This window comes from Aulostomus chinensis, chromosome 13 (assembly GCF_037954235.1).
Source record: "Aulostomus chinensis isolate RoL2024-O1b breed Wild chromosome 13, RoL_Achi_v1.0, whole genome shotgun sequence".
NCBI lineage: Eukaryota > Metazoa > Chordata > Actinopteri > Syngnathiformes > Aulostomidae > Aulostomus > Aulostomus chinensis.
The window spans coordinates 13242011-13270000 of record NC_141332.1 but is presented as its reverse complement, the minus strand read 5'-3'; the positions used below and the strand labels follow the sequence as shown (position 1 = coordinate 13270000).

General features: G+C 41.9%; 2 protein-coding genes across 2 annotated transcripts in view; one reads left to right on the top strand and one right to left on the bottom strand.

Moving 5' to 3' along the window:
• Positions 1–1122, top strand: part of LOC147250943 (uncharacterized) — a 2219-nt gene extending 1097 nt beyond the window's left edge. The window contains exon 2 of the mRNA XM_086222601.1: positions 139–1122. Coding sequence (XP_086078727.1) covers positions 141–884 — 744 coding nt within the window. The 5' untranslated portion in view covers positions 139–140 and the 3' untranslated portion in view covers positions 885–1122. The remainder of the gene's footprint in view (positions 1–138) is intronic.
• Positions 1123–2577: 1455 nt separating this feature from the next.
• nr3c1 (nuclear receptor subfamily 3, group C, member 1 (glucocorticoid receptor)) lies at positions 2578–25049 on the bottom strand. The gene is made up of 9 exons (XM_086221414.1): positions 24712–25049; positions 22916–24129; positions 11464–11624; positions 10844–10960; positions 10451–10732; positions 9783–9927; positions 7984–8114; positions 7329–7486; positions 2578–6530 (listed from the first exon to the last, which is right to left on the bottom strand). The coding sequence occupies exons 2-9, from the start codon at positions 24127–24129 to the stop codon at positions 6378–6380; spliced, it is 2361 nt and encodes a 786-aa protein (XP_086077540.1). The 5' UTR covers positions 24712–25049; the 3' UTR covers positions 2578–6377.
• Positions 25050–27990: the final 2941 nt, after the last annotated feature.

The window sequence follows — 27990 nt, the reverse complement described above, 5'->3', positions numbered from 1 at the left end:
TGCTACGAATATTTAAGCGGTTGAATCTGTTTTTTTTTTTTTAAGGAAATATATCTCAAAAATACTCTGCTGTTTATTCCTAGACGTGGTTTTGGCAATAAACATTCCCCCCTCCTCTCCCTCCTGTGTCTCCCTCAGCTATGCGACCACGGTCCAGACTACTGTCAAAGAGAGGACTCCTGCTGCCCACCATCAGAGAGGGTGCCGAGGAGACGGTGAAGGATTTGAATGAGGCGAACTCGCTCCACATCCCTGGCCACAACCAGCCCGTCTCCTCTGAAGACTACCTCCTCTCCATCTGCCACCTTGCCCACCCCACCTTCCCCTCCGGGGATGTTTCTCCCAACAACATCCACACACGCCAGCTGGATGCTGAGCACCAAAGGCTGCGGCTGTCACGTCTCAGTGGGACTACAGCAAGAAATAAAGTCATAGCTGTGCAGCAGGGAGAGGAGAGCCAAGTCTACGGCAGGCTGATGTTTAGCAACTCCGACCCTCTGGAGTATCTTTACGGACACCAGAACGACCTCTCGACCTGTCAGTCAGGAGGCATGAGGAGGGCATTCGTTGAGGGAAGGTTTAGGAAGCAAGATGAGGGACAGGCTCGCTCCAGGGCCCACAGCATCCCCTACACTTTGAATCCAGGTCTCCCACGGCAACGCAAGAGCAGCTGCCCTGAGATACACGCCAGCATCTCCCCAAAACACAACTGCTCCAGGTTGGAGGCCAGAGGAGAGGGCCAAGCAGAAAGTGAGATAGAAGAGGAGGGAATGAATCGGTGCATCAAACAATCCCTCATCTCCCAGTGGATCGCTGACTGCAGGTCAGCTTGGAGGGAGGCGCGCGTGCAAGCCTGCATGCTCCCGGCCATCACCGAGATTTAAGATAAAAAAATATCCCTTTAAAATATCATGTTTCCGTCAGCGCATGGCACCGAAATGTAGAAGTGTGATATGATTAAATGTACAAAAAATAAAATATGTCGTGATTTTCCGACTCGTATATTAATTTCATTATTTACTACTGCAAACCTCTGGTGTATTCTAACAATTGCACAAAATCTGCAAAATCCTTTTTACTATGTTTGTGAAATTGTTAATAAAACATTCTTTTGATACTGTCGGCCGAAACCGTGTTTTGTTTTCTTCTTCTTGCTGTGTGCGCGCGCATGTGCGCTCTGTGTTTTCCTTCATGTCTAAAAACCCTTCAAAAATCAACCCTGTTATCGGCTCTGCTGGACAGTTTCTATGGTAACAGTGGCTGGATCTTGCTCTGGTAAACACATGTGGAGGAACACAAGCTGGTCGCAGATCATACTGTTGAACTCAAACAAGCTGGAGATGTTGGTCAGCTGTTGGTTTGCCTGGGCGTCACGAGCAGAAGATTTAATACTTATGAGCTTAATAGTGAGGTTCCCATTTCAAATTAAAACATTTCCTCATTACATCCCGTTTAAAAAAAGAATCAGAATTTCAGAAGTCCTACAGAAATTAGATCATTCTACTCTTAGACTTCGTCCGAGGTCATCTGAGTGTTTTAACAGTAAACCCAATATTCTTAAATCAAGAGAATGTTATTATGAATTTCATACACTAGAGGGCAGTGTTACATCATATCTAATAATATGACGCTATGATTTCAAGCCTGTGTTATGGTATGGAGATGATTTCTAACCCAGCAACATATCTTTTATCATCTGCTCTCAAATGTTGCGGAATGAGCAAGAGCCATTTTATGAATTCTACGTCTACAAAGGTGGTATTCTTTCATTTTTATTGACTAAGAGAGACGGTAATTCAAGTTGATTTTAAAGGTCGTTGTTCATTGAGCTTGGCTGGATGATGTAAAAGGGTCTCCTTATATTTTGGCCTCCTCAGTTATCTATTATCCATAAGGTGGAAAATTGTATTTCAACAATTTCAACAAGAAATACAGGTCAGCCCTATTTTAATTTATATATGAATATTTTAGGTTTACGTGCATATTTCATTAACTGCTAAACCCATTCTTTTAATAGATTCCATATCATGTTACCTTGGGATTAGATGGGAGGGTAAAGACACATTTAAATAAAAATGTATATATATTTATATTATGGCAATGTTTTAAAGCTAAATGCAGTTTCTATAAACTGAAATGTATTGTTTTCCTGGAGCTTCAATGTCATGTGACCGTCGGCCTCCAGGTCATTACCATGGTAACAGGACCAACCTCCTTGCTGCAAACTTCTGCCTCCTTTATTTATTAGCAATATCTTCAAACCAGTCTCCGCCTCCCTCATCCTGATGTACTTTTATACCCACTTACTCACAGTACATCAACTTTTACATATCATGTGACCTCAGGACTCTACATAACTACCAGATATTCATTCTAAAGTAGTAGAAAGTAGTCAATATTTGATTGTGCCCTCTTGCCTTTAACTCGATAAAGCAGTTACCAGAACGGAAAAGCGTACTTATTTCATAAACAAGTGCTCGCCGTGATCGTGAGAAGTGGCTTACAATGACCTCACCGCATCCACGTGTCCAGTATTTACCTTCCAGTTCGCAAAAGTACCACAAAGAGACGTACAGTTTGACCTTTAATCAACGCAGGAAAAGATCAACAGGAGTCACACTACAGGAGAAATAATAGCGTATAGAAAAACTATTATTTGGAGACAAATACACCACGTTTTTCTTTACAATGGATTATATATACATATTCAGAATTTTTTTTAAGCAAAACAAAGCTTTTAGAGAAAGCATATACCAGTGAGACACGATCTGCCCTTGATAATTCCCAAAAAGTTAATGTCTGCATATGTTTTATACAAAATAGATTTTCAAACAATATTTGGGTAGTGCAAATCTTTTTAGATTCAAGCTGGTTGATTACTTTCACAAACAGTTTGTGTGAGAAAGACTGACTCCTATCCTATTCACAGTATTACACAATTTGACCAAAGCCATTGCGTTAGAGTAAAAAAAAAAAGTATTTTTCTTCTTTTTTTTTTAAAAACATCGAGAGAAAAAAAAAAGAGAAAGAAACAAATGTACATTTGTCTTGTAGAATCTACTCAGGTTATATGTTGAATCTGTCCGTACTTGCTTTGGTCAGCTTGTAGTCAAACATGAAATAGGCTTCTCTTTTTTAGTTTTTGTGCGGTCTGTGTGGACTGCTGACTAAATCTATTCCTGAAAACCTGGCCTGCAGCGATAAAGTTAAATGTGAATCTCCTGTATGAAAATAGCTTATATTAAGGAGGGTGTGGTGGGAGGGGGTGTGTGGCAGCGGTGGTGGTGGTGGGGGTGGGGGGTGGGGTAACCACATCTCAATACATGTTATGTGATGTTGTTTCTATTGCATATTTAGTTGTTCTTCTCAAAACTGTACAAGAAAGCAATGATACATTTTTGAGCAAGAAGAGGCAAGTGTGCGATTCAACCTGTCGGAAAAATGAAGAGCAGCAGCAGAGGCCTGGATACACTGAATGTGAAAGTAACCCATGATCAACTCTTAAAAACTCAAGAGGACAAGGAGAAAATTCCACTGAAAAATAAAAACAATACAAGCATCCTTTTTTTCAAAATCTGATGCTGGCGCGTGAGAATTACAGATGAGGGCAGCACATTCCTGAAACTCTCGTCTAGGGAACTCTCTCTCTCCCTCTTCTTGAGACAGAGACAGAAGCAGATGAAAAACTGGGGTGTTTTTGGCGCTTGGACTCAGAAAACAAAAAGCGTGGACGACCAGAAGGAATCAGACGTTTCAACAGCCTGAGCCTGAGTGGGTTAAGGATCAACATTTAAGTGCTACTGGGGGGCAGAACTAGTTTAGTACGCTGTCGCTCAGGTGACATATTTATCTGATTAATGTAAAGGGACAGTTCAGATGTTTTTGACGTCCTATTTGCTACTTACCGATGATGATGATGCCGTTTGGTGGAGTTCAGGCTCAGAACAACCCACGTTGTTGAGGAGTGCGACCCCTCCCCCCCAGAGACCCTGCAGGATGTTATGCGAGGACCAGCACAGATTGTTCCGTGCCAGAACTCTGGCAATCAACATCGACACCAGTCAACGTCTGGACCATCCCTTTCATTTGAGCCTCACCTTTTTTTAAAAAATAAAATGAAAATAACAATAATAATAAAAAAAATTTCTTGCAGATTCACATTCATTTCAAAACCTGGATTATCTTGTGCATAAAACACAAATAAGATGAGCGTTATGAAATACACTGATGACAAACTACAACTTCGTGCGTACACACACGCACGTGTACACACACACACAAAAGAGGGGGGGACAAAGCTACATTTTTCAGATGACAACACACATCTAACAAGTGCCTGGTGTTTTACATAAAGCTCAGTCATCAGTCATTAATAATGACTTCAATCCGTTGGACTGAAGCTCGGATCATTCACAACTTTTTCCTGCTTAAAATTCAATGCTTGGACGTGTTTCTCTGTGAGAGACGAACACTTGAACACTTACTGAGAACAAACAGAAACAGCAGTTTGGCACTGAAATGGTTGCCTGCCTCCCCCAGTAGGTGGTGCCACACACCGACTGTGACTGGGAGCTTCGCAAACAAACATCTGTGTGCAAATGTACTACAGACAGGAAGTTTCAGTGTCTACGGGACGCTGTGAGAGCAGAGGGGTTCGCAATTTGCAGACACGTGACCCAAAGTACTGTAAAGACAAACTGTTAAAGGAGCAGTTCAACATTCTGGGGGAAAATACAGAAAAGTGGATGAGAATGTTATATATGTAGTTGGAACCAGCAGAAAATATTCAACTTGCCCTACCCCCTATGTAGAAAAATCTGCCTACTAATGCTCGTTAACAAACAGTCACATCTTATTGGTTCATACCCACGTGTAAAAATACAATTTAACATTTTACCGGGGGGGGGGGGGGTGTCCATCAGCACCAGTGATTTGCCACTGGTTTCCCCAAAATTAAGAAAGCAAAGCGACAACATGTGGGGTTTCAATAACAAACAATCCGTGCAAGTGCTTCAAACTGTGTGTGTGTGTGCGTGGGTGTGTGTGGATACACTCATCACGATGGCATGTTTGGGGAAAATGGCCGCTGTTCACTTCTTCTTCTTCTTTTTCTTTTTACAGTTATAAAACCGAACCACAGAAACTAATGCTCACCTTTTTTATGAATAAAAATGACATGATGATGCAAACACAACAAAATATGTTCTTCTCTGATTGGTAGACGCAGGTATCCATCACATTCTGTTATTGGACTAGAGAGGCAGGAGGAGGGGCTAAAATTCAACAGATCATATAAAAAAGGTTCTAACTTCCATCTAAGGTCATATCGCGGCGACCGCTCAAGGACAACAGTCTTTTCTTCACAGTCTTTTAAAGCCTTTAGCAGGGTACAAAGTGCCTGAATCGCACTTCGGGTATTAAGTGTGCAGGAGATGGAAGCAGGCTTTGAATATTCAACGGCAAAAGGATCATTTCTACACACAAGTGATGACCAAACTGCCACTTAGAGAGATAAACACAGCTATTAAAAAAAAAAAAAAAAATTAAAAAAGAAAAAGGAAAACTGCATGTAATATAAAAGTACAATCAACATATGATGAGGGTTAACGAGAAGCATGCCTCGGACATCTAGGAAGAGATGGCTAATGATATTTGACGCAAAAAAGGCACGTTCATTTCTTTTTTTTCCCTTTTGTAATAAATGTGTGTAAACCTGGAAGAGGTCAGCTTGTGGGAGAAATCATCCTTTAAATGGTGAACAATCCACTCGAATTGTTCCTTGTGTCCAAAGTATCAAAGCAATGAAATCTGCTTTTTTTTTTTTTTTTTTTCAAATGACTGGAAAAACAAATGGGAAAAATCTTTCCCCCTATTGAGTGGATAATTATTTTGTTATAACCTCTTATAAAAACTAAAAGAGGAACATACAGTCTAAAAGCCTATTTAAGAGCATGTTATTAATTAAGCTTAGTTACCTTCCCAGGTAACGCCGACCTGGAAAATCGTATAAACGGTTAGATTTTGAAAATGTAGAAAATACTATCAGAACCTGTACATAGATATTTGTTTTTATCTATCTTAGATATTGTTCTGTATTTGAAGGTAAGAAACCTGAGACGACATGGATGTTAAGTCTATTTCTCTCCATGATTATCTTTTATCCTACAAACAATTCCTACTTTTGTTATACGCTAACATCTTAGGCTGCTCAACTAAACTTCTGTGCTCGCGCTCTACACAAACGTCTCCAGTCAAAAAGTTGCATACTCCTTCGAAGAAACAGCGTTCCGTCTTACAATCCTTCAGACCTTTCATCGTCGCTCTTCGTGAGGGGTGTGGTGGATGTTAAGGCATTGCGTCTATTACAGGGGGTAAATTCATCTCTGGTGGAAAAGGAGAGCTTTGACGCTTCCGGCCTTGAATTTTGGTAACTGGTTGCTGATGATCTCTGCCAGCATCTCTGGGAACTCCACACTCAGGGATTTATTCACAAAGGTGTAGAAGCAGAAGCTGAGAAGTCCACCAACCATCTGCAGACCAAAAACCAGGAGAACACGTTAGCTGAGCATCACCACAAAGGGAAGTTACAACAAAAGTGGTTCAGCTTCAATGTAGAATGGAAGTTCTAATTAAGATACAAATAATGATGTACATGGTGGCTGGCTGACATGTGACAGCAGACTTCCACCTCACACGGCATCACATTTACTTCTTAGTGAATGATTTGTTCAGGACAGAGGTTAGAGATCAGGGGTTGTCCACCTGCTCCAGGAATTCAGCCTCCAACATTAAAAGTAAGAGCTAGCACCACTTAAACATTTAGAAACGCTGCATTTTCCTCTCTTTCCTCCAAAGCAACGCAGATTTATGCACAAGCTAAAAATCTTTGGGGCGCGCAGCAGTTTAGCTTCAGTTTTTTTAGCTACAAAACTGCAGCAAATCGTTGTAAACGTAGTTGTGGCTGCAGTTCCTCGTCTCTACAAGCGAGCAGCATTGAGTCGTGGCAGACGGAAGAGGAAGGTGTGGCGGCACCACTGTGGTTGCGTGGAAACATCAAGGTGAGCATATGCTGATGTATGTGAACACATCTGATTCTTTCTGATTCTTCATTTCAACGTCCATTATCACAAGATGCAGTGTTAGAGCGGAACCGCAGACATGCGGTCAGTGTCAGATTATTGCCGTCTGCTCGGTACAACTGTTTCAAGTGGTGGCAGCTGGGGTTTTAACCATTGGATCGTGTACTTCCCCGGCTGACACTGCGATTGCTGCTACTGTGCTGTTCTGAAGTCAGAGGATACATTCCACACTGAGGCCTGGGTCTCTACCTCATGCATGGAATCTAGCAGCTTGGTGAGCTGGTAGAAACGTTGCCAGTTCTGGCTGGAGTTCTCCTCACGCTTCACGATGGCCTTCCCCAGCTCCTTGATGTACGACATCCGAATCTCGTCAAACACAGCCTGACTCTTCAGGCCGTCCTTTGGAACTGCAGGAGAGGGGAGAAATGAAATGTCAAGGTCTGGGACAGAGTTAAGGACCGAGCACTACCCACGAAAGGCTGTTGCGCCCGTATGTTACTGATATTTTATGTCCTGCTTTTATCTGGAGAGGAGAGGGAGGGACATTTTCTACAACTTATATGATAGAAGGCATCCGCGCTGCGCAACCGACATGAAAAAGAAACGTGAAAAGAGGAAAAACTGAAAAACGCATCATGACTCACTCCCCATAATGTCTTGAGGCACATATGGGATGGGCTAGAAGAAAGGGAATCTGGGATTATTGTCCCAAATATATTTTTCCCCTTTTTTCCTGGTGGAAACCAGTTAGTCTTTGATCTCCTGCATGTGAAGTTCTTTGATGTTCAGTGCAGTGAGGCCTGTGGAGTGACTTCATTCACATTAATGTCCAGGATTTCAGCCATGATGTCAAGATTTTACTGCAACACCACATTCAACTGGCAGGGTCCAGCAAGAGTCTGACCTGTGCTGAGCAGCAGCAGGACCTTCATGCACAGGTACTCGTCGTGGGACACCTGCAGGCGGACGAACTCGCTGGAAATCTTCAGCATCTGCTCGCACTGGTCGGCCATGTAGGGTAACTTCATGCGCTCCCTTGAATCGGACACAAGAGTTATAGAAGCATAAACTCAGGTCTAGTTTGATGCATGTGGTCTCATCTCTGCAGATTAAAACTACATAATTTCATATAATGAGACTCTGTCTATGGGTTTGTTGTTGTAGAAGAGTTCCAGTGATGGAGCAACACTGACGGGGGGAGTGAGGGTAAACCAACAGAAAAGCTATCGTAACATCCTATGTAGGTGACACTGATGAGAAATTTGCCCCGGCTGAGAAAAAAATGATTTTAGTCCAGTGACAATTGTGAAAAAAGGAAAGAGAGCCACTGGCCTGTAACAGCCACCAGCATGGTGACAGCGTAAACTGTTCACTGCACAGTCGTCATGTACATTTGACGGATCGAACACTGATGGCAGCTGACACACACGCCTTGATTTCTGGGAGATATAAACTCACTCCGCACAGACACACAAAATACATACTAATACATACACTCAGGGAACAGGCCTCTCTCTAGAAGCACTCAGCCGAACCATTTCACTCTCAACAAAGACGTGAAACATTCATTCGATCGGTCGGATGCATGTTCTTAAGACTGCGGTGGTAAAACTCTAATCGTATGTCTTAAGACGTCATGGGGTGAAGCCTGAGAGGAACCAAGTAAAGTGTGTGTAAATTCAAACTCGTACATGAGAATAAACCTATAATCCATGTGATGCACAGATAGAGGATGTAGACGTATGAGACTGTGAGCCTTTAATTTTGTGGGCCACTAAATAGCTAGACTCAAGAATGATGACAGAAGTCAGCCCAGCCCAGCGTGCGAGGGGAGGAGGAGGCCTGTGACCAACACAAACCTGGATTTAGTTTCTTTTTTTAATTATTATTAACTACATTTTAAGAAATGACTGTGGGACCAGTTAAGATTTGGGGTACAGAGCCTCTCCTGATTAGCCACCCAAGGAGAAAAGGGTATAGTATAAATATGAGTGTATCTTGTGCAGACCAGCCTCAGTTCACTTGTATCTGCACCTGCTGTTCACAAGTAGATGTTCTTCATCCTTTCAAGGAGTTTAGAGTTTTTCTATCTGACTGAGAATGTTGCAGGACTTAAAAAGACCACTGGAGTGAAGGATGACGTTATCAAGACTGGAATTTTGTTGTGAAGTTGAACGTTCCACAGCGATACTGAGAGCTGTTCTTCAGTGTCATCTACCGAAGTGGAAAAGGATTTCGCGTGTGGAGCTGTCCAGAGGGATTTAAAATTCATACCAAGATGGCTCAATGAGGGAAAAAAATAAAACTGGAACATTTAAGTCGTAATGGAAACTGAATTTTTGACAAATTTGTCTCACCTAAGGTGAGACGAGCAGGGAAACCCCCGTACTACGCAGTTTTCTGACTCATACATGATCCTTGAAGTAAAAGAGGAAATATAAGATATAAATATGTTTGTTCAAACAACTTAAAAACTTGTCATAAAGATACTTGGATCTCCAGCAATGCAGCTGGCAAGCTTGAAGATGATCAGATAAATGGTTGTGGCGAAAAGCAGAAGACAGACAATCATACAAATCGAGATTCCTTCATCTCTTGATACTAATTGATAGATGATCATTATGACTGGATTAGTCAACCCCTACTTTAGATATCAAATCGAAGAAGATACACTCGATGAATGAAATACTCATCAGTACTCACTCATTGATGACGAGGTCTGGTGCAAAACAGAGCATGTTGCCATTGCACTGTTGGTAAGACCTCCAGCCCAGACCGAAGGACATGAGGAAGAGCCAGGAGCACTGCAGCAGGGTCATCTGGTCGTCCAGGTGGAGGTTCCTAAAACCTGAACATGGAAATAATGGAATCACTGAAACGGCCGAGATGCGTGGCACAATAAAAACTAGAATATTCACTTACAGTCTATTTAGAATCAGGTGAGTCAAACACAAAAAATGTCAGTCCTGTTTGTTTTGTTCATGTAAACATTAAATATGACAGCAAGTGAGGTCACAGACAAAGGGCTGGGCAGTTTATCTACTGGCTGCTGCATAAAATCAAACCAGTTTCAACTCGTCTGCCAGACTGGCACGACGGGAAAACGACCAGCTCTGCTGCACGCGGGCTGTTGCGTGACTGTGTGTGAAGTTATCATTGTTTGAACTTAAGCATGGCGAGTACAGAATATAAAACTTGGCACAGGAAAACAGGTTGAAGAACTAAAATATTGAAGTTTTCAAATATACAGGTGGAATTCAAATGAGAAAAAATACATCTGAAAAATGTGAATGGGTTGAAATTCATGGTTTTCCTTCTTGTTTTGAGCAAACTGGTCCAAAATCTGTTAGCCCAAGGTAACATTGACTTGCCTGGCAGAGCCTTGGCCCACTTGACAGCAGAGATGACCTGTCGGCCTCCCAGCCTGTTGAGGGTGGTCATGAGGCGGGTGGAGGTATCCGGCAGGGTGCTGTCATAGCCAGCGTATATGGTGTCTGGCTCGATGGCTTTCAGAAGGGACAGCATGGTGGGGATGAGTTGAGGCATGCACTTGGGCACGAGGGAGCGGGCCTCAACTGGCGGCGACGGGATCACCTCGGGTGGGTTGCTCTGCTGGACGCCTTTTAAGCGATTCAGCTTCTTGGTTTTACGTGCTGCAGATGACGGGAGACAGGAACAATGACTTAAATGTCAGAACTATCAGAGACGAGAGCCATTTACCCCTGCAGCGGCCTGTGTGTATAATCTGTGTGGTCGAAATGTACCTTCCAGGTTCATGCCTGCCATCAGACACTTGCGGAAGCGGCAGGCTGGGCAATTCTTCCTCCTGATCTTGTCTATTATGCAGTCGTTCCTCCCGGCACACAGGTAATTATGCTGCCCTGAGACACACAGAAGAGGAAGATTAATCTGATATTTACCTTCACTGCTCTGACAAACACTCCAGGGGGAAAAAACTAATTATCTGTACCACAATCCTTCACTGTACAATTATGTCTGAAAAATGGGTTCAGCAAACACAGGTGACACAAATTATTGGGGGTGTAACGGCTCTGAGACAATCTAATGTCCACAGCCTCCAGTCAGAGTCATCTTCCACATTATGTTGTTACAGGGTGTTTTTTTAGCAGCAATTCACACATAGGCACTTTATGAACAACCCAGTTAATTTTATAAATGCTGCACCTGAACGTATGATATGTTTGGGAGTATTGGCAGACTCCTCAACAAAGTAAAACCTCTGAATAATAAAAAGAGGCATCTTATGTTGTTTCTGTACTGGAAACAAAGGTACAGAGTAAAGTGTGATTTATGCGGATGGTTACAAATGTGACTGTTGTGTCAATTACAGTTGAGAATGCAATCGTGTCTCATGGATTTGTACCTTCCACAGCTCTCTTAAAGAAGACCTTGCAACTGCCGCAGGTGAGAACGCCATAGTGGCACCCTGAAGCCTCGTCAGAGCACACCAGGCAGATTTTATGGGTCCCGCTCTTTCCCTGGGCTGCAGATGACGCGATGCCCCCCTCCTGTCTGGAGGTAGAGCTGGAGGGAGAAGGTGAGATCAGAGCAGAGAAATGTGAGGGACATCCAGACTTTTAACCTTAGAAATTACACAGTATTGCTGCTTTAAAATGATCATTTTCAATGCAACCACACATTCTGTTATTTATATCATCACATATGTCTACAATATCCCACTGCTAAGTTTTGTAGTTCAGCTTCAGTTCATATTTCTATGACTTCTATCACATTTAACTTTTTAAAATTAAACTCCACGGGCTAATAACAACCAACACATAAAAATCCTCTATCAGAATCGATGTGTCCTTTGATGTTTGTCCCACTCAGCTTAATCTCAGAGTCCCTTTCTGCCAATTTAAAGCCTAAATCATCTGGAGATCAATTACGATGCACTTTCTTAAAGTAGCCACTTGAGGTCGCCTGGCTTTGCTGCATCCATGCACCAGAGGTCCACACCCCCTTTCTAACCCAGTGGTCACACAGCAACAAACATGCCTATAGAGAGAGCTGTGCAACAACTGTGTCTGTCCGTTCATGTGTCCACACGTGTCCCGCTACAATGAAAAACTGTTTCATTTGACAAAAGTTGCTCTGTACTGTACAGGGCACATTAACATGCAGCCAGATTCACTTAGTTACATAACATGAAGGGGGAAAGCAGGCCAAGCCAAGGCAGGCACTGGGCGTAGCAGGATGAGGAAACCTGACTTTAACATTAAAGCACAGAGTCCAGAAGCATTCAGTAGCAGGATTTTTTTTTTTTTTTTTTAAAATGTATGAAGAAAAATAACACACATAAGGCCCAGGAGAAGCCAGAGGAAGTGGTCTAGCCATGACAGGGCTGAGAGCTTTCTGAGCACCACCCTGTGGTCAATAATCTGTTCAGTTATCTACCATGAATACTGTATCCTATTCCACTGTGTGCTGACAGAGCTTCACTTCAAACTTACTTTGCATTGGTTTGTATAGCTGAAAACACCACATTCTGCAGAAATTTATTTTACTCAGTGTTTGTCAGTGTCAGTGAATAAAAGATTTATATTCTAGTTTTGTTTTGTTTGTTGTTTGATGGGTATAACCAATGTATTTACCCTAAATACACCACACTACATATTCAAGTTGGAAAACAACCATCTCAGCTGCAGAAACACAATGTTTTTCAGGCCTGGAAGTTATATTCATTATTATTACTCAAATCATACAACTTTATCACTTACGGAAAGTTACATATCCACTTAATCCTGCAAACTGTGACTTATCTAAAGATCATATATATATTTCATATATATGAGTTCACTTGCATGGTCAGGGCCACTCACAAATTATAGCTTATGCAAAACCCTAATGTGAAGAAACTTTGTAACTACTATCGGAGGCCGTGAGTAAACAAACATGTTTAAAATGGCATATAAATGTGTCACAGTCAAGGGAAAAACTGGTAAACCAACTAAATACTACCTACTCAGCAACTAACTGCAATCACATGAAGTTAGTAAACTGGCTGAGACCAAACAACGCCGAAAAAAGACTAGACTGTGGCTTTAACACCCACCTTAAACCACTGGCACAATATCTCTGTCTAAAACAAAATGTTAAACAACGCAAACAAACTGGAATGACTTTCACCAGGTAGCAACTCAAAGTAAATGTTGTTGTTTTAAAATGCCTGCCTGCTATAATAAAAAAAACAACTTTATGAGGTGATTATATATCATTGTTCTATTTACAGCTCCTTCTGCTGCACCCAAGTTGACAAAAGTCGATCGATGCAGCTTACACGTTTGTTTAAGGAGCACCGTCCAGATGTGACAAAAGTCTACTTGTGATGTCTGCATATCATCTTTTAACCAATCCAACTTTAAAGGTCATAAATTCTCTTTGTTTTGAGCAAAACAGCTAAATAGCGAATGATCTGTAGAACTGCATCTCTCCGTTCTTCCTCAAGCTCACTCGGCGTTCATGAAGGCCTCTTGTGTGGTTAAAAGTAAACACAAACAACTGCTCAAGCAGTAAATACACTTCAGATAACAGAGCTGTGCTGAGGTCAGTTTGCCATCTGTCTCACACAAAGAATAAACCCCACCCCACCCCCACCCCACAAAGGAGGGTGTGTGACACGCAGGGTGTGGTGGGCCTCTGTGATGATGACGTCAGATGGCGTGGAGGGGCGACTAATGCGTCCGTCATCGGCCCACTGAGGTGCTTTCACCGGGATAGCTTTGCTGAAAGGCTTAAGACCCGTGCTTTAAATCCAATTACAGTAGCCACTATATATTTCAACAACCCGGTAAGCCTTCAATAACATCAATGATTTCTGTTTTCTTCTAAAATTTGATGTTTAATCATGGATCAACTTTCCAGCAAGCCATAAAACAGATTAAAAATCTGCTTTTTTGTATTGTAAACAAAACAATCAAAGATGCGCAGCAGTGTGGCAGACCGAATTTCCTCTTTCTGAACCATCTGTTGAAGTATTTGCAGGCGACAGGAAGTTCTTGCATTCCCTCAGAGTTTACCATCGGTCAGGGTTCAGCCGCAGCATAAAGGCAGAAACACCCTCAGGAGGGCCTCGACTTCAACAAGAGACGCACTGAGAAAGTTAACTGCTTACGTTTGTAGGAGTGTGATCAATCAGCCTGGGCTTAAATGAGACAAGCCACATCATGCACTCACCATAATGCCAGTGGCCCAGTGCCCCGCTTAACAATTCATAAGCCCTTTTTAGCCGTGAGCATCTCATGTAGCTTCATAGGCTCTTGCTCTGTAAACTATCTCCACACCTTTGTGTGTTTGTCTCTTCAGGAAAGCAGTGCTTATCGTGACCACCATCTTTTCTTTTCCTTTTAAGTATGATGGATGTGCCTGTGCCGCTACATTTACTCCACATACTGGCCTACATTATCCTGCTTGACCTACTTTAGGCCCACTAGCTGCAAATACATAATCTTGGACAGAGATACGAGCAATCATTTTGTCCAGCAGATGGCTACACGTGGTGAGGTCAACAACTTGCATAAAACTTAATATGAAGAGACAACTGGAGTTCTCAGAATGGGAGCTGTGTGGTACCAATACATGTGACAAAATACAGGTAAAAGGCAAAAACCTCAACTTGTGCTGCAGAGAAGGAGCTGCCAATCACACAAACTAACATTCACTCCCAGTGGAATACCTTGTAAAGCAAACTATTTATACTGAATTAAAACCAAACCAGTTCTCACTATGAAAGCTCTCCAGAGTTCCTGAGTATTAAAAAACACTGCGAGTGAAGTTTTCTTGATATGGATCAACATTGCACAAGAAGACTAATCAAGTCTGATCTTTACCGAAACTCTGAGTGTGCACAGGAGAGAAGAGGAGGAGGAGGAGGAGGAGAAGGAGAAGAAGGAAGTGCTGCTTCCCTGAGGTAAAAGCCACCAAAATAGAAAAGGGAACCGGTCTGCACGCACAGAATCTTTCTCACATGCAGAACGACAGCACGGCATCTATTATGGAGTGGAGGGACCAGTTTGTTTGGCTCAAGACTGAGCTGGACTTTTCAAGAATATCTGATCCCTTCAATCAAAACATAGCTTCATAAATAGTGCAACGGTTTTCACTCAACACAAGCCAGGCAGCAAATAAATACAGCAGAACTATGGTAACCTTTAGAGCAGAGGGTGTGCTATATAGTTTCATTTGTACTAATTGTGTTATGGTATTGCATTGTATTTACATCCTGATTATTCAGCACAGCAACACACAGTCATGTTGCTGTCATCGCTCACTGTGAGGGCTTCTAAACTCAATTTGTGCTCATGTCCAGAGCTGCTAATCAACTGCGGTGGAATCCTACAGGTTACTGGTTCTGTATTGATCATTAAAAAGCTAAACATATAAATATTTTTTTAATAATTCACTGATGCTTAGTGTTTGTGTGTCCGACCTCACCATTTAGTCTCTTTTTAAAAATTTGAAACAATTGTGTAACAAACTGATACAACAGGGTGTTTGAAAAAAAACGATATAAAAGGTCACTTCGAGTGCCAAATTATGTTTTCACATGCACTTTTCATATAGAATATGTCTCGGCCAAACTCTCAAGAATTTACAACAACCCAACATCCCCCTATGAGCAAGAACTTGGCAGTAGCCGCAAGGAAAAACACTCACCTTAATGGTTGGTGCTTTCTGTATATTCATCTACACAAATCACTCCCATGTAACTAACCACAAATGAGAGGTTCAGTTTGCAGTGTTGTGGGAGTGAAAGCAGACTGTGTATACAATTTCAACATCAATGAGGTTTCAGTATAAATCTGATGAAAAGAATGTGGATGCACATTTCTTCTATTCAATCTAGGGTTTAATTTGCATCTGCATGGCCTGAGGTGCCTAGGGAGTGAGGCTCTGTATGGATGTCAATTTACCAACACAACAGTGAGCATGACCATTTTAAAATGTGCCATATACATCAACTGCTTGCGAGCTAAAATGTTGCGCTTCAGCTCTGGCTTCTCTTTCCTGACCTCAAACATTGATTACATCTACAGGAAATTCAGCCTTTTTGACCCTCTTGAAACATCTGTGAAAACCTGGTTTTAGAGGACTGGCACCTTACAACTATACAACTGTATCAGATTATTTTGAATGACTACAATACTTTTTCACTTGGCATGTTGAAACGTGTTCCATGTGAGTTTAATGGGTTTAAATGTTAGCAACTAAGCATCAGTGGAATTCCTATGATGCAGAATATGATGATGGCCCAGAGGAATGCGTGACAAACATGAAGGTGCAAGATGAGCTGATGGCTGCTCCAAGATGTTGGTTTGCATCTCCCGCTCGTTTTTTCTTAGGCTCAGGTTTACATAAAACAGGCGCTGTAGCCAGGTTCACGTGTAATGGCATCATGTATGTTTGAAAAGCAAAGTTTCACATGTGGCCGGTCTTTCAGGAAGTAATAAATCTCGATGAGAAAACGCAGGAACAACATCAACTGTAGGCTGTTTCCCTACAACAAGTTGCAATATTGATATATTATGTAACAGCCATAACACTGCAACTGCAAAGATGGAGTGAATGAGGATTTATGACTATTTGTGTTCACAATATAGGTCATTAGTGAGCTATGACATGTGATACTGTGTCACTGTGTAAGAGCCAATGTTTCCTCATATGTTGTATTGATGTATCTGTTTATGTAACGGCTATATTTTGTAGCCCCAAGCAGCAACTACCGCTTGGCTTCAAACACCACAGAGGAAGATAAAATGTAACCCATGGATGAGCACAAGAAAAACAACCCTAAAGGACTTGTGTTTCCATATGAGTTTCCATAATCGGAGCAGTTCGTGAGTGTGTGTACGTGGGAGGCAACTTCCTGGTCTTCAAAATAAATTAGAGGCTTGCTGCTACTGTATACACTGCTGTAATATCTTCAGCTGGTTACCGCTGGATGTGGGAGGAACCCACTCCTAAAGTTTGATTTTGCTGACTCAACAACTGTACACAAAAGTAATATTATGAGGGGGACAAAAAACACACACAGCTCTATCCTCCTAACCGCATATGCAGACTTTTTTTCCCAGGGATATTGAGCGTCTAAAAACACAACAAAAACTGAATATGAAAAAGCACAACTGTGGTTACAGGGGAATGCGGTAATAACACAAAAGTGAGTGGAATGGCTGGCATTTGATCTGGTGTGCTCACTCGGCGCCAGCTGTGGGGAGGCGGGAGAAAAGTAGGTCAGGAGAGTGAGAGAGCTTCACGGCAGTGCTCTGTGGTCCGCCTGCCTGCCACGGCACTCATGACAGACACACACACACATACTTTCCAACACACACATTCATAATGCACACAGTTTATAGACACGCATGTCATGCACTCCCGAACCAATACGATGAAAGGTGATTTACAGCAGCTGAAAACTTTTGCTGACAGTGAGAGCCTTTGACCTCTTTAACAGCAGGAAGCACGAACAGAGGATGAGGAAAGAGAGTGGGAGCTGAAAGGTGTGTCAAAGCTACACTGTGCACTGAATAGTCACTCTGACCAGACACACAGACGTACAACTGTTCCAAAGCTAAATATAAGCTTTAAAAATACATTGAGCTCTATGTGAACGGGCAAAAGAACAGCTATCTATCAGATCTGGACCCAAAGAACAGCAACATCACTAGCAGCTTCGAGAGAGTTCAGAACTGAAACTTCGGTCGCAGCAACTTAAAAGCTTTGATGAAGTTTGAAATTCTCAGCTTCTCCACCAACAGTTCTGCTGAATCACCAATAAATATTTGCAGTTATATCATGAGCGTGTGTAATAAGCACGACGCAAAGGTGCCTGAGACACTGTGAGTAGGTATGTCAAAATTTAATTCCATGTGCCGAACATTCATACTCAGCATGAGATCAATCACATGGAGCCCAGATGAGACGCCCTGCTGACCCTCGGCTAGCCTTAAATTAGCAGGCGTGATGGTTGAGGAACGAGAGAAGAGCAAGTAATGCGTGCTCCACAAAGACCTTCTGGAGAAAAACATGTTCAAGAGTTGTTGTTACTTCCAGAGGAAATACCTTTCTGTTCCCCAGATAATATTTAATATTTCAACACTGTACTCTGCTAAGATTTTGCAGAGGTTCAAAGAACATTTTCAAGGAAGCGGGGGGTTAACTGTAAGTTCTGTTAGTTATTATGGAATTTTCTTTGTAGTTGGTTAAGTATTACATTACAGTTTGCCTAAGATAGTCTATTAATTCTCATTATTCAGCTGGTTAAGGCTACTGAATGTTTGTTTTATGTTTACTGAGGTTTTGGGTCCAATGCTGCCATGTAAACAACCGTAATACTGAGACATCTGCTGATAAGTTAAGTAGTATTGTCAATCAAATGGTAGGAGTACTCGTGATGCAAAATGACTATAACATTTGAATAACAACGTTGTGATAGATAAGTGGTTTCCCTCCAGAACTTTATTCAGCTGTGAGTCAGAGCAAGTCTCCAATGTTGACTCAGTATTGCCACATGTGAAATTCTCTGGAGTTTTAACAACTAGTTAAGAGACCATCAGATGTGCTCATAAACTTGCCTGGGCATAGCTCCACTCAGACCTGGTCTGTCTGCATAGCAGCTCTGAAGAAGCTTAGCTCAGGACCGTGTACACACTCATCAATCAGCTCGTGTCTGAGTGCAAGTAATGACCATCTTTAGTTAAATCAATCTGCCTGTTATCTTCTCATCCGATCTTCTAATCTATGATATGAGTGAAAATGGAAAGCCTGTGCTGAAGTTATACAACAATGGTGTGTCTGACAGCTGCAATGAGCTGGTTTTATCACTCCAGTGATCAGTGCTCCTCCATTACACACAATCAAGTCAAAAGGCTCCCAAGAAATTCCAGGAAGCTACAGCGTCCGCTAGAAATTACATTTCTATACATCATATGACTGATAATATAGCCTATGTTGAAGAACTCAAAGGACAGTGCTTAAGTCAGCAGCAGGATACATCTGACCCACATACTCGGCTCTACTCTGGACCAATCACAAGCAGAGGAGGAAATGCCACGCTAAAAACAAAGGTTATATAAGAAGAGCTTAGTAAATGAGCTGAGCTACCATACTATACTTATACTTGTTTCTGTGGTTCTCCACAGCAGGTATTCCCTTTTCTTTGACTCAATCAGGCCATCAAAACCAGTTTTCACACCATGAGTGTGTGTATTACTCAAAAACGAAACACAGTGGAACGTTTACCAAGGTGAAGCAACCTTCACTTTGTTTGAGCCAGGTCGTAAAAAGTGAGTCAGACTATAAAACTGTGATGCGTAAAATTAACAAAAACGTCATGAAAAATTTATGAGACAAGCGGCTGTATTACTAGTCGCAGCTAGTTGGGCTAATGTGAGACGACCTATACAGTGCTAAGAAACTATCTGGGGGTTACTCAAGGTCACATACTAAGCACCAGACCTAAGCAGGAAGCATCAGCAACAGCACCAAAACTTTAAAAGATAAAGACCTGATGCCAACCGCCTCAAAGCCGCAGAGCAGCCGCAGCCGAGAAGCTCAGCTTATTTCAAGCTGTACAATACGAATCAGGTTGAGATGAAACTCCCACTCACTACAGGCAATAACCAAACAGGCACACACCCAAACAAAAAATTATCTGGGCTCACGCAACATCATTCTTGATTAAATGCACACACAAAATCAGTGAATTGGAAATGATGGTGAAGTGTGTATCTCCTGTCTCTCCCCATCTCGTCCCTGACGCCGGGCATTAAAAAGGCCATCACGCATTCATGACAATGAAAACAGGCCTGCATGACTTGCTTAAAAAAAAAGACAACACAACCCTATCTGTGCCATTGGTGGCATGAAATTCTTCTGCATACCAGATGTCAACTGTGCAGTTTTTACCGCATATTTACCAGACACAAGATTTTCTACGGCAGCACAAAGGTCTACAGCTCAAATCACGAGAGAATGAAGCCAAGATGTTGCCATAGTGTTTATATCTTAATTTGAGCTTAAAGTGACGACCTGATGCTGGATTACTTATCTAATTAAATGCAAAGAGAGAAAGAGAGAGAGATTGATGCTCAGTGAGCCAGACTGGCTTGTAACAGGAGACAGAGTCAACATGATGACTGTGCTGTAAATATGCTCATTTTAATAGACCTTCAATTTTGCATCTGAACAGCAGGATGCAGCCATGCTTTCCCAGTGCTTAGTCTGTCACAAATTAAACAGAGATGAGAGGGGAAAAAAAGAAAAGAAGAAGGAAAAAAAAAAAAACACAGATGGGGTCAATCTCTTGGTGTATTTCAGGCAAATTGGCCATGATGTTTGATGTTTGCCTTCCAAGTATATCTTATTTGGAAATGATAAGGCTTTGTGTTCTAATAATAACATCTGTGTGTGTGTGTGTGTGTGTGTGATTCGTATATTAGGTGGTATTGCTGCGGGAATGTTGCCACATGCGGCCCACACCACGTCTGATCTTGGATCTTCACACCATCAACTTGTCATCTGATTGCCTAGGACACGTGCTAATACCCAACCTGAACAAACCGAAACAAGGCGTGAATGAAACAGACAAAACAAAAATGCCTCTGAGATGGGTCACGCCACAGCGATGAAGAATTTCTATTGAGCTACTTCAAGACTGGACCCTAAAGCCACATTCACAGCTGAACCCATAAAGCTCTACAGGGCAGCAACACAAGACCTACATAAAAGACACTTTGTGGGCACACATTTTTCCACAAACACTCTGAATAGACTGTCTACATTCATTTGAGTGAGAGCTAACTGGAAAGAAATCCTAGAAAAAAAATAAAATTCAACAATATCACATGAGCAAGTCAGAGAACAAGTCGACATTTCCCCTGTTCAACGATTTTTAAACACTGGCCTGACCACACCGTGCAGGCCTTGTTCATCCCTATTGTTGAACGAATCATCTCTAAGATCTGCTCAAGTGAGGATGCACGACCATCACTGGCATAATGCAGCTGGAAAATCCAAACAATGTGCCCCTGCCTCTCTCATCAGCCCTACAGATTGGCTACAGAGTGGCTACAGAGCAGCAGCGAAAACTAAAGGAGATGGTAATATTTTTAATGGCACCATCTGGTTTGGAGAGACATGTCTTCATCAAATACTTGAGCTGTCAAAAACACATGACATTCGGATTCCAGGAAAGAGTAAGTGTTACATGTCTGACTGGGATAAAGGGGGAATTCCCTCGTCTTTTCTATCAGTAGGTTGCTGGGGTAGACCTCTGCCTATGGCTACAGCCCCCGCAGAGATGAGTGGCTTACTAGCTAATATACTGGAGGTGTTCACCCTGGTGTTTTTTTTCTCAGTTGTGGATGAATTTTAAATCAAGCTCCATGGCAAACTGCAACATTCAGCTGATAACCACCTTTCTGAGAGCTGTTATTCAGGGGACCAGTGAAACAGATAACGTACACAGAGCCAACTTTTGTCAAACAGCACAATAAATCTCTAACTAAAATGCATTTCAGCACAGCACAATTTTGTCAACAATGTGTAAAAATGAATTAAAGTCCAGGACAGTTAAGGGCTGATCAAAAATTCGAAAGGACTCGTCCTCTACTTTCTGATTCTTTGCTGAATGCACTCGATGTCAAAGACACTTCAACTAAATCTCTGGAACTACTTCCTAGTGCATAAGTTATGAACAGATGAACCGTGAAGTGGAGTAAACAGACAATCAGCAGCTAGCCGTTTTAATCATTAATGAATCCACCCAGAGAGACAGCAGTAAGCCAAGCACTCTTATACCTTTCTCAGGTGAAGGATGCATCCAAAGGTAGGCAGCAGGCTGCGCTCACCTTCTTTTTATCAGTCATATACAAGTGATAATATTTTCTTCCTAAATCAGCATCAGCTTTATTGACCAAGTATTTGCCCTCAGCGTGGAACATAATCAAAATGCAGCTAAATCAAGAACAATGGGGAAAACACGAATGACTAAACTCTTAAAATTCCTCTCACTACAGAAATATAGCGACGTAAAGTCTGTGGATACAAAACTGAATGATGACGTTTGTGACCAGGTTGCAATAGTGCAACTGTGTGGAGCGCGAAGATGATACTGAGTATAAAATGAGAAGAAATGTGCTCTTACATTCATCAGTTCTAAAGACATTCGTGAAGTTGCCCAGAGTCCAAAGTAATTGGAATAAAAGAGACATAATTAGTAATAAATATGCAATTATGGCTTAATATGGAATGATTTCTGTTCAGTGTTTATTTTTACTAAACCTCAAATTTCCTCAAATAATTAACCAGCATAGTTAGTCATTTTCATGTTTAATGTGCACAGGGCGACAGGGTGAAAATAGGTTAATAACAACATAATGATGAGAATTGCGTGTTTCAGGCGACTTATGTGTGGATTACAGTAACATCTGTGGTTTGGGAAGGCCGAGTCATAAAAATGAACATTCTAATTAATTTCGGGTGTTTGGCAGTGGTTGAAAAAAAAAAAAAAAGAAGCCAAATTAATGAGGAAATTATTAAAAACATTATCTGAAATGAGCAGCAGAGATCAAATAATATGTGCATTCTGTTTAAAAGTTCTAAATTTTTGTCGGCTATGAATGACACCTGGGTCCCTCCTGCATGCAGGTGGTGTGTGCAGCTACTGCCAGCTGTGTCTTTCAACACTGAGTTTGCTTTTGATTGAAGTCATCAAGATCAACAAGTTTGCTTTGACTTTGAGGAACATTACTGTAAAATGAGAACTGATGTCTGTCATCCAAAAACATCAAGTATGCACTGCCAGCATGACTTACCTGGGCAAGCTGGTGGAGAATGCAGAAGAGCTTGAGAAAGTCTCGCTGGCCCTATGAATTCCAGAGTTGTCCCCAATACTCTGGCTTCTGTTCCAGGTCCCACCAATTGTCGTAACTGGGAGATACTGGTTGGATGCCGGCTTCTGATCCTTTTGTTGCTGTGCTTCATTGCAGCTACTGGGAATGAGTCCAAAGTGGAAGCTCTGTCCTCCTGAAGTGCTAACCCCACAGATGGAGATGGGGCTAGCACTGGGCAGGTCTGTGGAGGATGTGCTGCTTATTTGGCAATAATTCTGGCCTGCAGACGTTTTCTCCTGTTTGATCGCACCTGGGATGCAAAGCTGAATAAAACCTGCATCTTTTTCTTTCTTCACCAATACAGACAGAGTGGTTGTAGGTGTCAAGGTGGCAGTTGCGGAAATGCTCGAGCTGGACTGAGCTGGAGTGGCCACATTGTTACCATTGAGAGTAACAGATAAAGCACCAGTGCCATTACTGTTCTCAACGATGACAGGTTTGACATCTCGCTCGGGATTTACATCCCCAAGCAGAGAATCATCTGCCAGAGTAGACAGGAAGGCATCATCCCCAACATAAAAATCTGAGGGAGACCCAGTGAGCTCAAAATCATGAAGCAGATCCAGTGTGTTGTCACTGAACAATTTCTGGTTCACATCAATTTCTTTGCCAATGTGCTCAAAGGCATGATCGAGGTCAATGGGATCCTGATCTCCTTTATCCAGAGAAAATTCCTCTGTTTTCATTGGGAAAAAATTGGGATCTGACCCGCCAATTAGTGAATCCATGGAGGACGGTGTAACGTCTGCTATACTAGCCTCCAATTGTGGCAAATTATCCCCCAGGATTTGACGACCGAATGTGGTGGACATCTGTGATTGGAACAACTGCTGCTGGGGCCTTGAATCTTTGGTCAGGCCCCTGGGCTGTGAGTCGTCCTGCAAGGAGCCTACGGTAGCAGTGACGGAGGAAGAGGTGAGCTCCACTGGAAGGGGGTTGTTGAGGCCGTTCGGTACCTGTACTGGCTGCATCAACGGACTGGATGGAAGAACAACAGACGTGGCAGAGGTGATGGACATGGCACTGTGGGGAGCCACTTTCAATGGACCTCCCTCCTCAGGGCTTTCGGTGTAGACCAATTTACTTAAATGGTCATCTCTTCTATATTTGATCTTCTTCACTCCACCTTTATTCATCTTTTTTAATGATGGAGATAAACAAACAGACTTGTCTTATTAGCGTGAACAGTAACCACAACCAAAACACACTAAAAGAAGGCTAACAGACATGCTCATAAGACAGCGCTGCAACATTATGATGTAATTTGACTCGGCTCCAAGTAGCAAACATGCACATACGTCTTCAGAGACTAGATTAAGTTGCTAATGATAACCCCCTACGCGCCCTTGGTAGCTAACACTAGCTGCATTAGCTGTGAGTAACGCAGATGGCCGTGCAAACAGTTGATTTAGCATTGCTGGTGAATGCACATTAAACACGGTTTGAGCCACACAACACAAACAAGGGGACTTTTATGTTTGTCTTTTTTTGCTCAGATAAGCTAACGTTAGCTCGTGGCTAACTGCTGGCATGCTATATAGCAACGTGGCTAATACAGTGACTACGTGCATACGTTTGGCTCGAATGTCGATGACAGTGATGCTAACACAGCTCATATCACTCTAAATGCATACGTAGCGTTCAATGTGCTACGTTACTGTCGCTGCCTTTAGCAAACGCGTCTACCAGCTAACGTCTGACTGAAAGCCCATATTTACCCTTGAAATGACTGGTCGGTGATGTGTGCCCACAGGTCGTCTGTCAACATTGTTTTGGTTGAAAGTGGCAGTCCACAACACGCAACACTGACTCGGTGTTTGTTAACTCCTCTGGCGTCGTATCCTCGCTACATGACTCGATAAACCGAAAATAACAATCCGAGCTGAGGTTGTTTTGGAAGTTTTCACTCTTTCAATTGGATCCAGCGACAAACAAACATGCAAACCGCGTTAAAATTGACTCAGCGATAGTGATTCTCTGCTAGCCATTAGGAAAGTAGGCGCTAACCTTCAAGAAAACATACAAAATGGAGAACTGAGCGAGTCAGCCCCATGTCTGACCCGTTTACAACATGCAGCGACGCCCGCTGGCCGTGGGGAGAACTGCAGTCTGTCACCCACTGGAGGTCAGACGTAAACTGCCAGTTACGGAGTAAAAATATCATTAGATGACATTTTATGAACGCAAAACAAAACAACAATTTCATTCACTTACATGGAAAAAAATCCATTATATTAAAAATGCAGATGTTGCTTTTTCAGTTAATAATCATGCAGAAGTCGGTCAACGCACACACATAAACAAAAGCGATCATTAAAACGTTTACATGACATAACTATATAGTTATAGGTTTCTACATATATTTTTTTTTACCATGCAGCAACTGGCGTTAGACTCCTGTGGTCTGCAGTGTGCAGCTGTTCTGGAGAATATGACAGACAAACAAGCAGCTGGATCGTGAACGGACCCTATCAGAGATAATGATACATGTAGATGGAGGAAGGATTTATTTCTGAAAAAAGAAAGAAAGAAAAAAAAACTCTGCAGTTCAAGCAATTCTGTGATAAAATGACAAGGTCTGAACTGCCTCATTGAATCTTGTAACACAAACAAATTACCGGTAAAGTTAGAGTGACCTGGGACAGACATGTTATACAGATAGAAACTAAATCAGAGACTTTTATTTTGTGTTCAATTGAATTTTTACTTTACTTTTAAAATGTGCCGTGCAATAAAGTGTTTGTCTCTAACTGACACATATAGATTATCATGTCAACAAAAAAGGCTCTGATGACCTGATTGTTCTGTCTGCAAGTGTAGAAATGCTTCAAATTTTTTCAGACGTCAGTTTCCTGACTGCGCTGCCCTCTAGAGGCCATTTTTAACAATAGTATTAAATAATTATCAATTAATAGGAACCTTTTCACCTTTCTTTTAAATGAGGGGGATTCACGTGTTCCTAAAGTAAAAGGTCAAAATTTTAAAGCAAGACCATGCTTTTTTTTTAATTCATGAATAGCTGCCACTCTTTAAAAGACACACAAAAAATAAAATAAGTAAAACAAATAAACCCCAGTGTCATCTTCATGGCTGAATACGTTCTACATTCTCTTGATTTTATATTATTTGTAGTCTTACAAGTTGCACAACTGTTTATTTTATAGTTTTAATGACATTTTATCTGTTTGTCTTGAATTTGAACAACAATATTTGGAGGCCAGTGTACATTTATCACAACATCTCATCATAACCGTTCTCTTTGGAACCATTACTCATTTGACAGATGTGTTTTGTACATGCAACACAACTGACCTCAGTTTCTTTCTCTCAGTATTGTGTAAACCACACTGCAGACTGTAACTCAAGAGCTCACAAAACCCACAACTGTCGATTCAATGTTAGCGCATACCCAGATTTTCTCACTTCATGCTCGGCTGGGACCCATATTGTCTTACATTATTCATGCTGAAGTTGTGTGAAATTCAACCTTTTCAAAAAAAAACAAAACAAAAAAAAGATAGAATCTAACCTGAGACCACTGCACAAACAGGAAATAAATTGAAGACAGGAGGCAGGAAAAATTGGCTCTAATGGAAGGATGAGTGAGATGAATAAGAAACGGGGTCTAAAGCACGTTTGGGAAGAGATTCACCCGCCCCGAAGTGTTATACAATGCCATGATATATTCATATGAATCTACTAAACAAATAAAGCAATCTGAAGCATCATCATCTAATCCTATGGAATCATGTCTTTGTCTCTCAGCAGAGGTGCCCACTTTAAGGTCACACAATCTGCAAAAACACACCAGTCTTCGGTATCATGTAAGCAGCAAAATCTCACATCAGAGAAAGCTAAATCAGTGGCATGCTCACACTATGCTCTAAATCCCCACTGTTTGAATCCCACTCAGTCCCCTGTGGCTGCTTAGCAACCCTTCTCCAGCACAATATACTCTGAATTAACAGGGTAAAGCATGACCGCTGCCTCCTCAAAAACCACAAGTCAAGGGTGCTCTAGCATCATCAGTGCCTTCTCTCAGCACTGCAGCAATCATTTTTTTTAAAGTGTCTGATTTATTACATCGTGGCATCAAAACATGAAACAAAGCTGAAAAGCAAATAAGGCATACAAATAGATAGATAGATAAATAAATAAGTCAGAGCAGTGTCATTGTCCGTGGTGACTCCATGTGATGTGCGTAGAACATTTCAGTGCCTGGAACAGACCTGGATAGAAGATTCACAAGCACAGTATTTAGTTATTCTCTCCACATGCAACACCAGCTTTAGACCTACTTAACTGCATAAAATGATCAAGCCTTAAATCCAGTCTCTTGTATCTCATTGAAATATTGGCTTGGTTTGAAGTACATGATACATTTCAAGAGAATTAGGCCTTTGTCCTCCTGCTTCCTTAATCTGGAATAATGTCACCCACAGTGGACTCGGCTTCCTCGGGTTTGTGTCAATAAATAAATGCAAAGATGCACGTTAGGGGTGTAGTGCACACGGAGGAGATTGAAGTGCACGTGGAGATACATTATCAGGTCATTTGAGAGTAGTCGGAGCGTCCTGCTGGCTGGGATCTGTCCGTGGTGCTGAAATGAGAACTCACTCGGTCCAAATCGATGCTGAACGAATCCCTTTTTTCAAATCCACTGTGTTGAGTGACGTGTGCAAAGGGATGAATCTGAATCTCTTTTATCTTTCCCCAACTTTTGTTTTATTTCAGTCTCAAGTCGGACATGTATTGACACTCTGCAGGAGAGAGAGAGAGAGAGAGTGAGAGAGAGAGAGAGATCTGTATGTGGTGTTATAAAACTGTCACTGCCGATGAGTCTTTGAGCAAGACAGTGGGACCTAACCTCTCACTCGTCGCTCGGGATAAGCGCGTCAGCTAAAAGCGGTAAATGTAAATGCGAAAGCCTCTGTGAAGACTCTGTGAAGGGATTAAAATCCGCAACGCTGGATGTTAAAACTGCATTAGACCCGAAT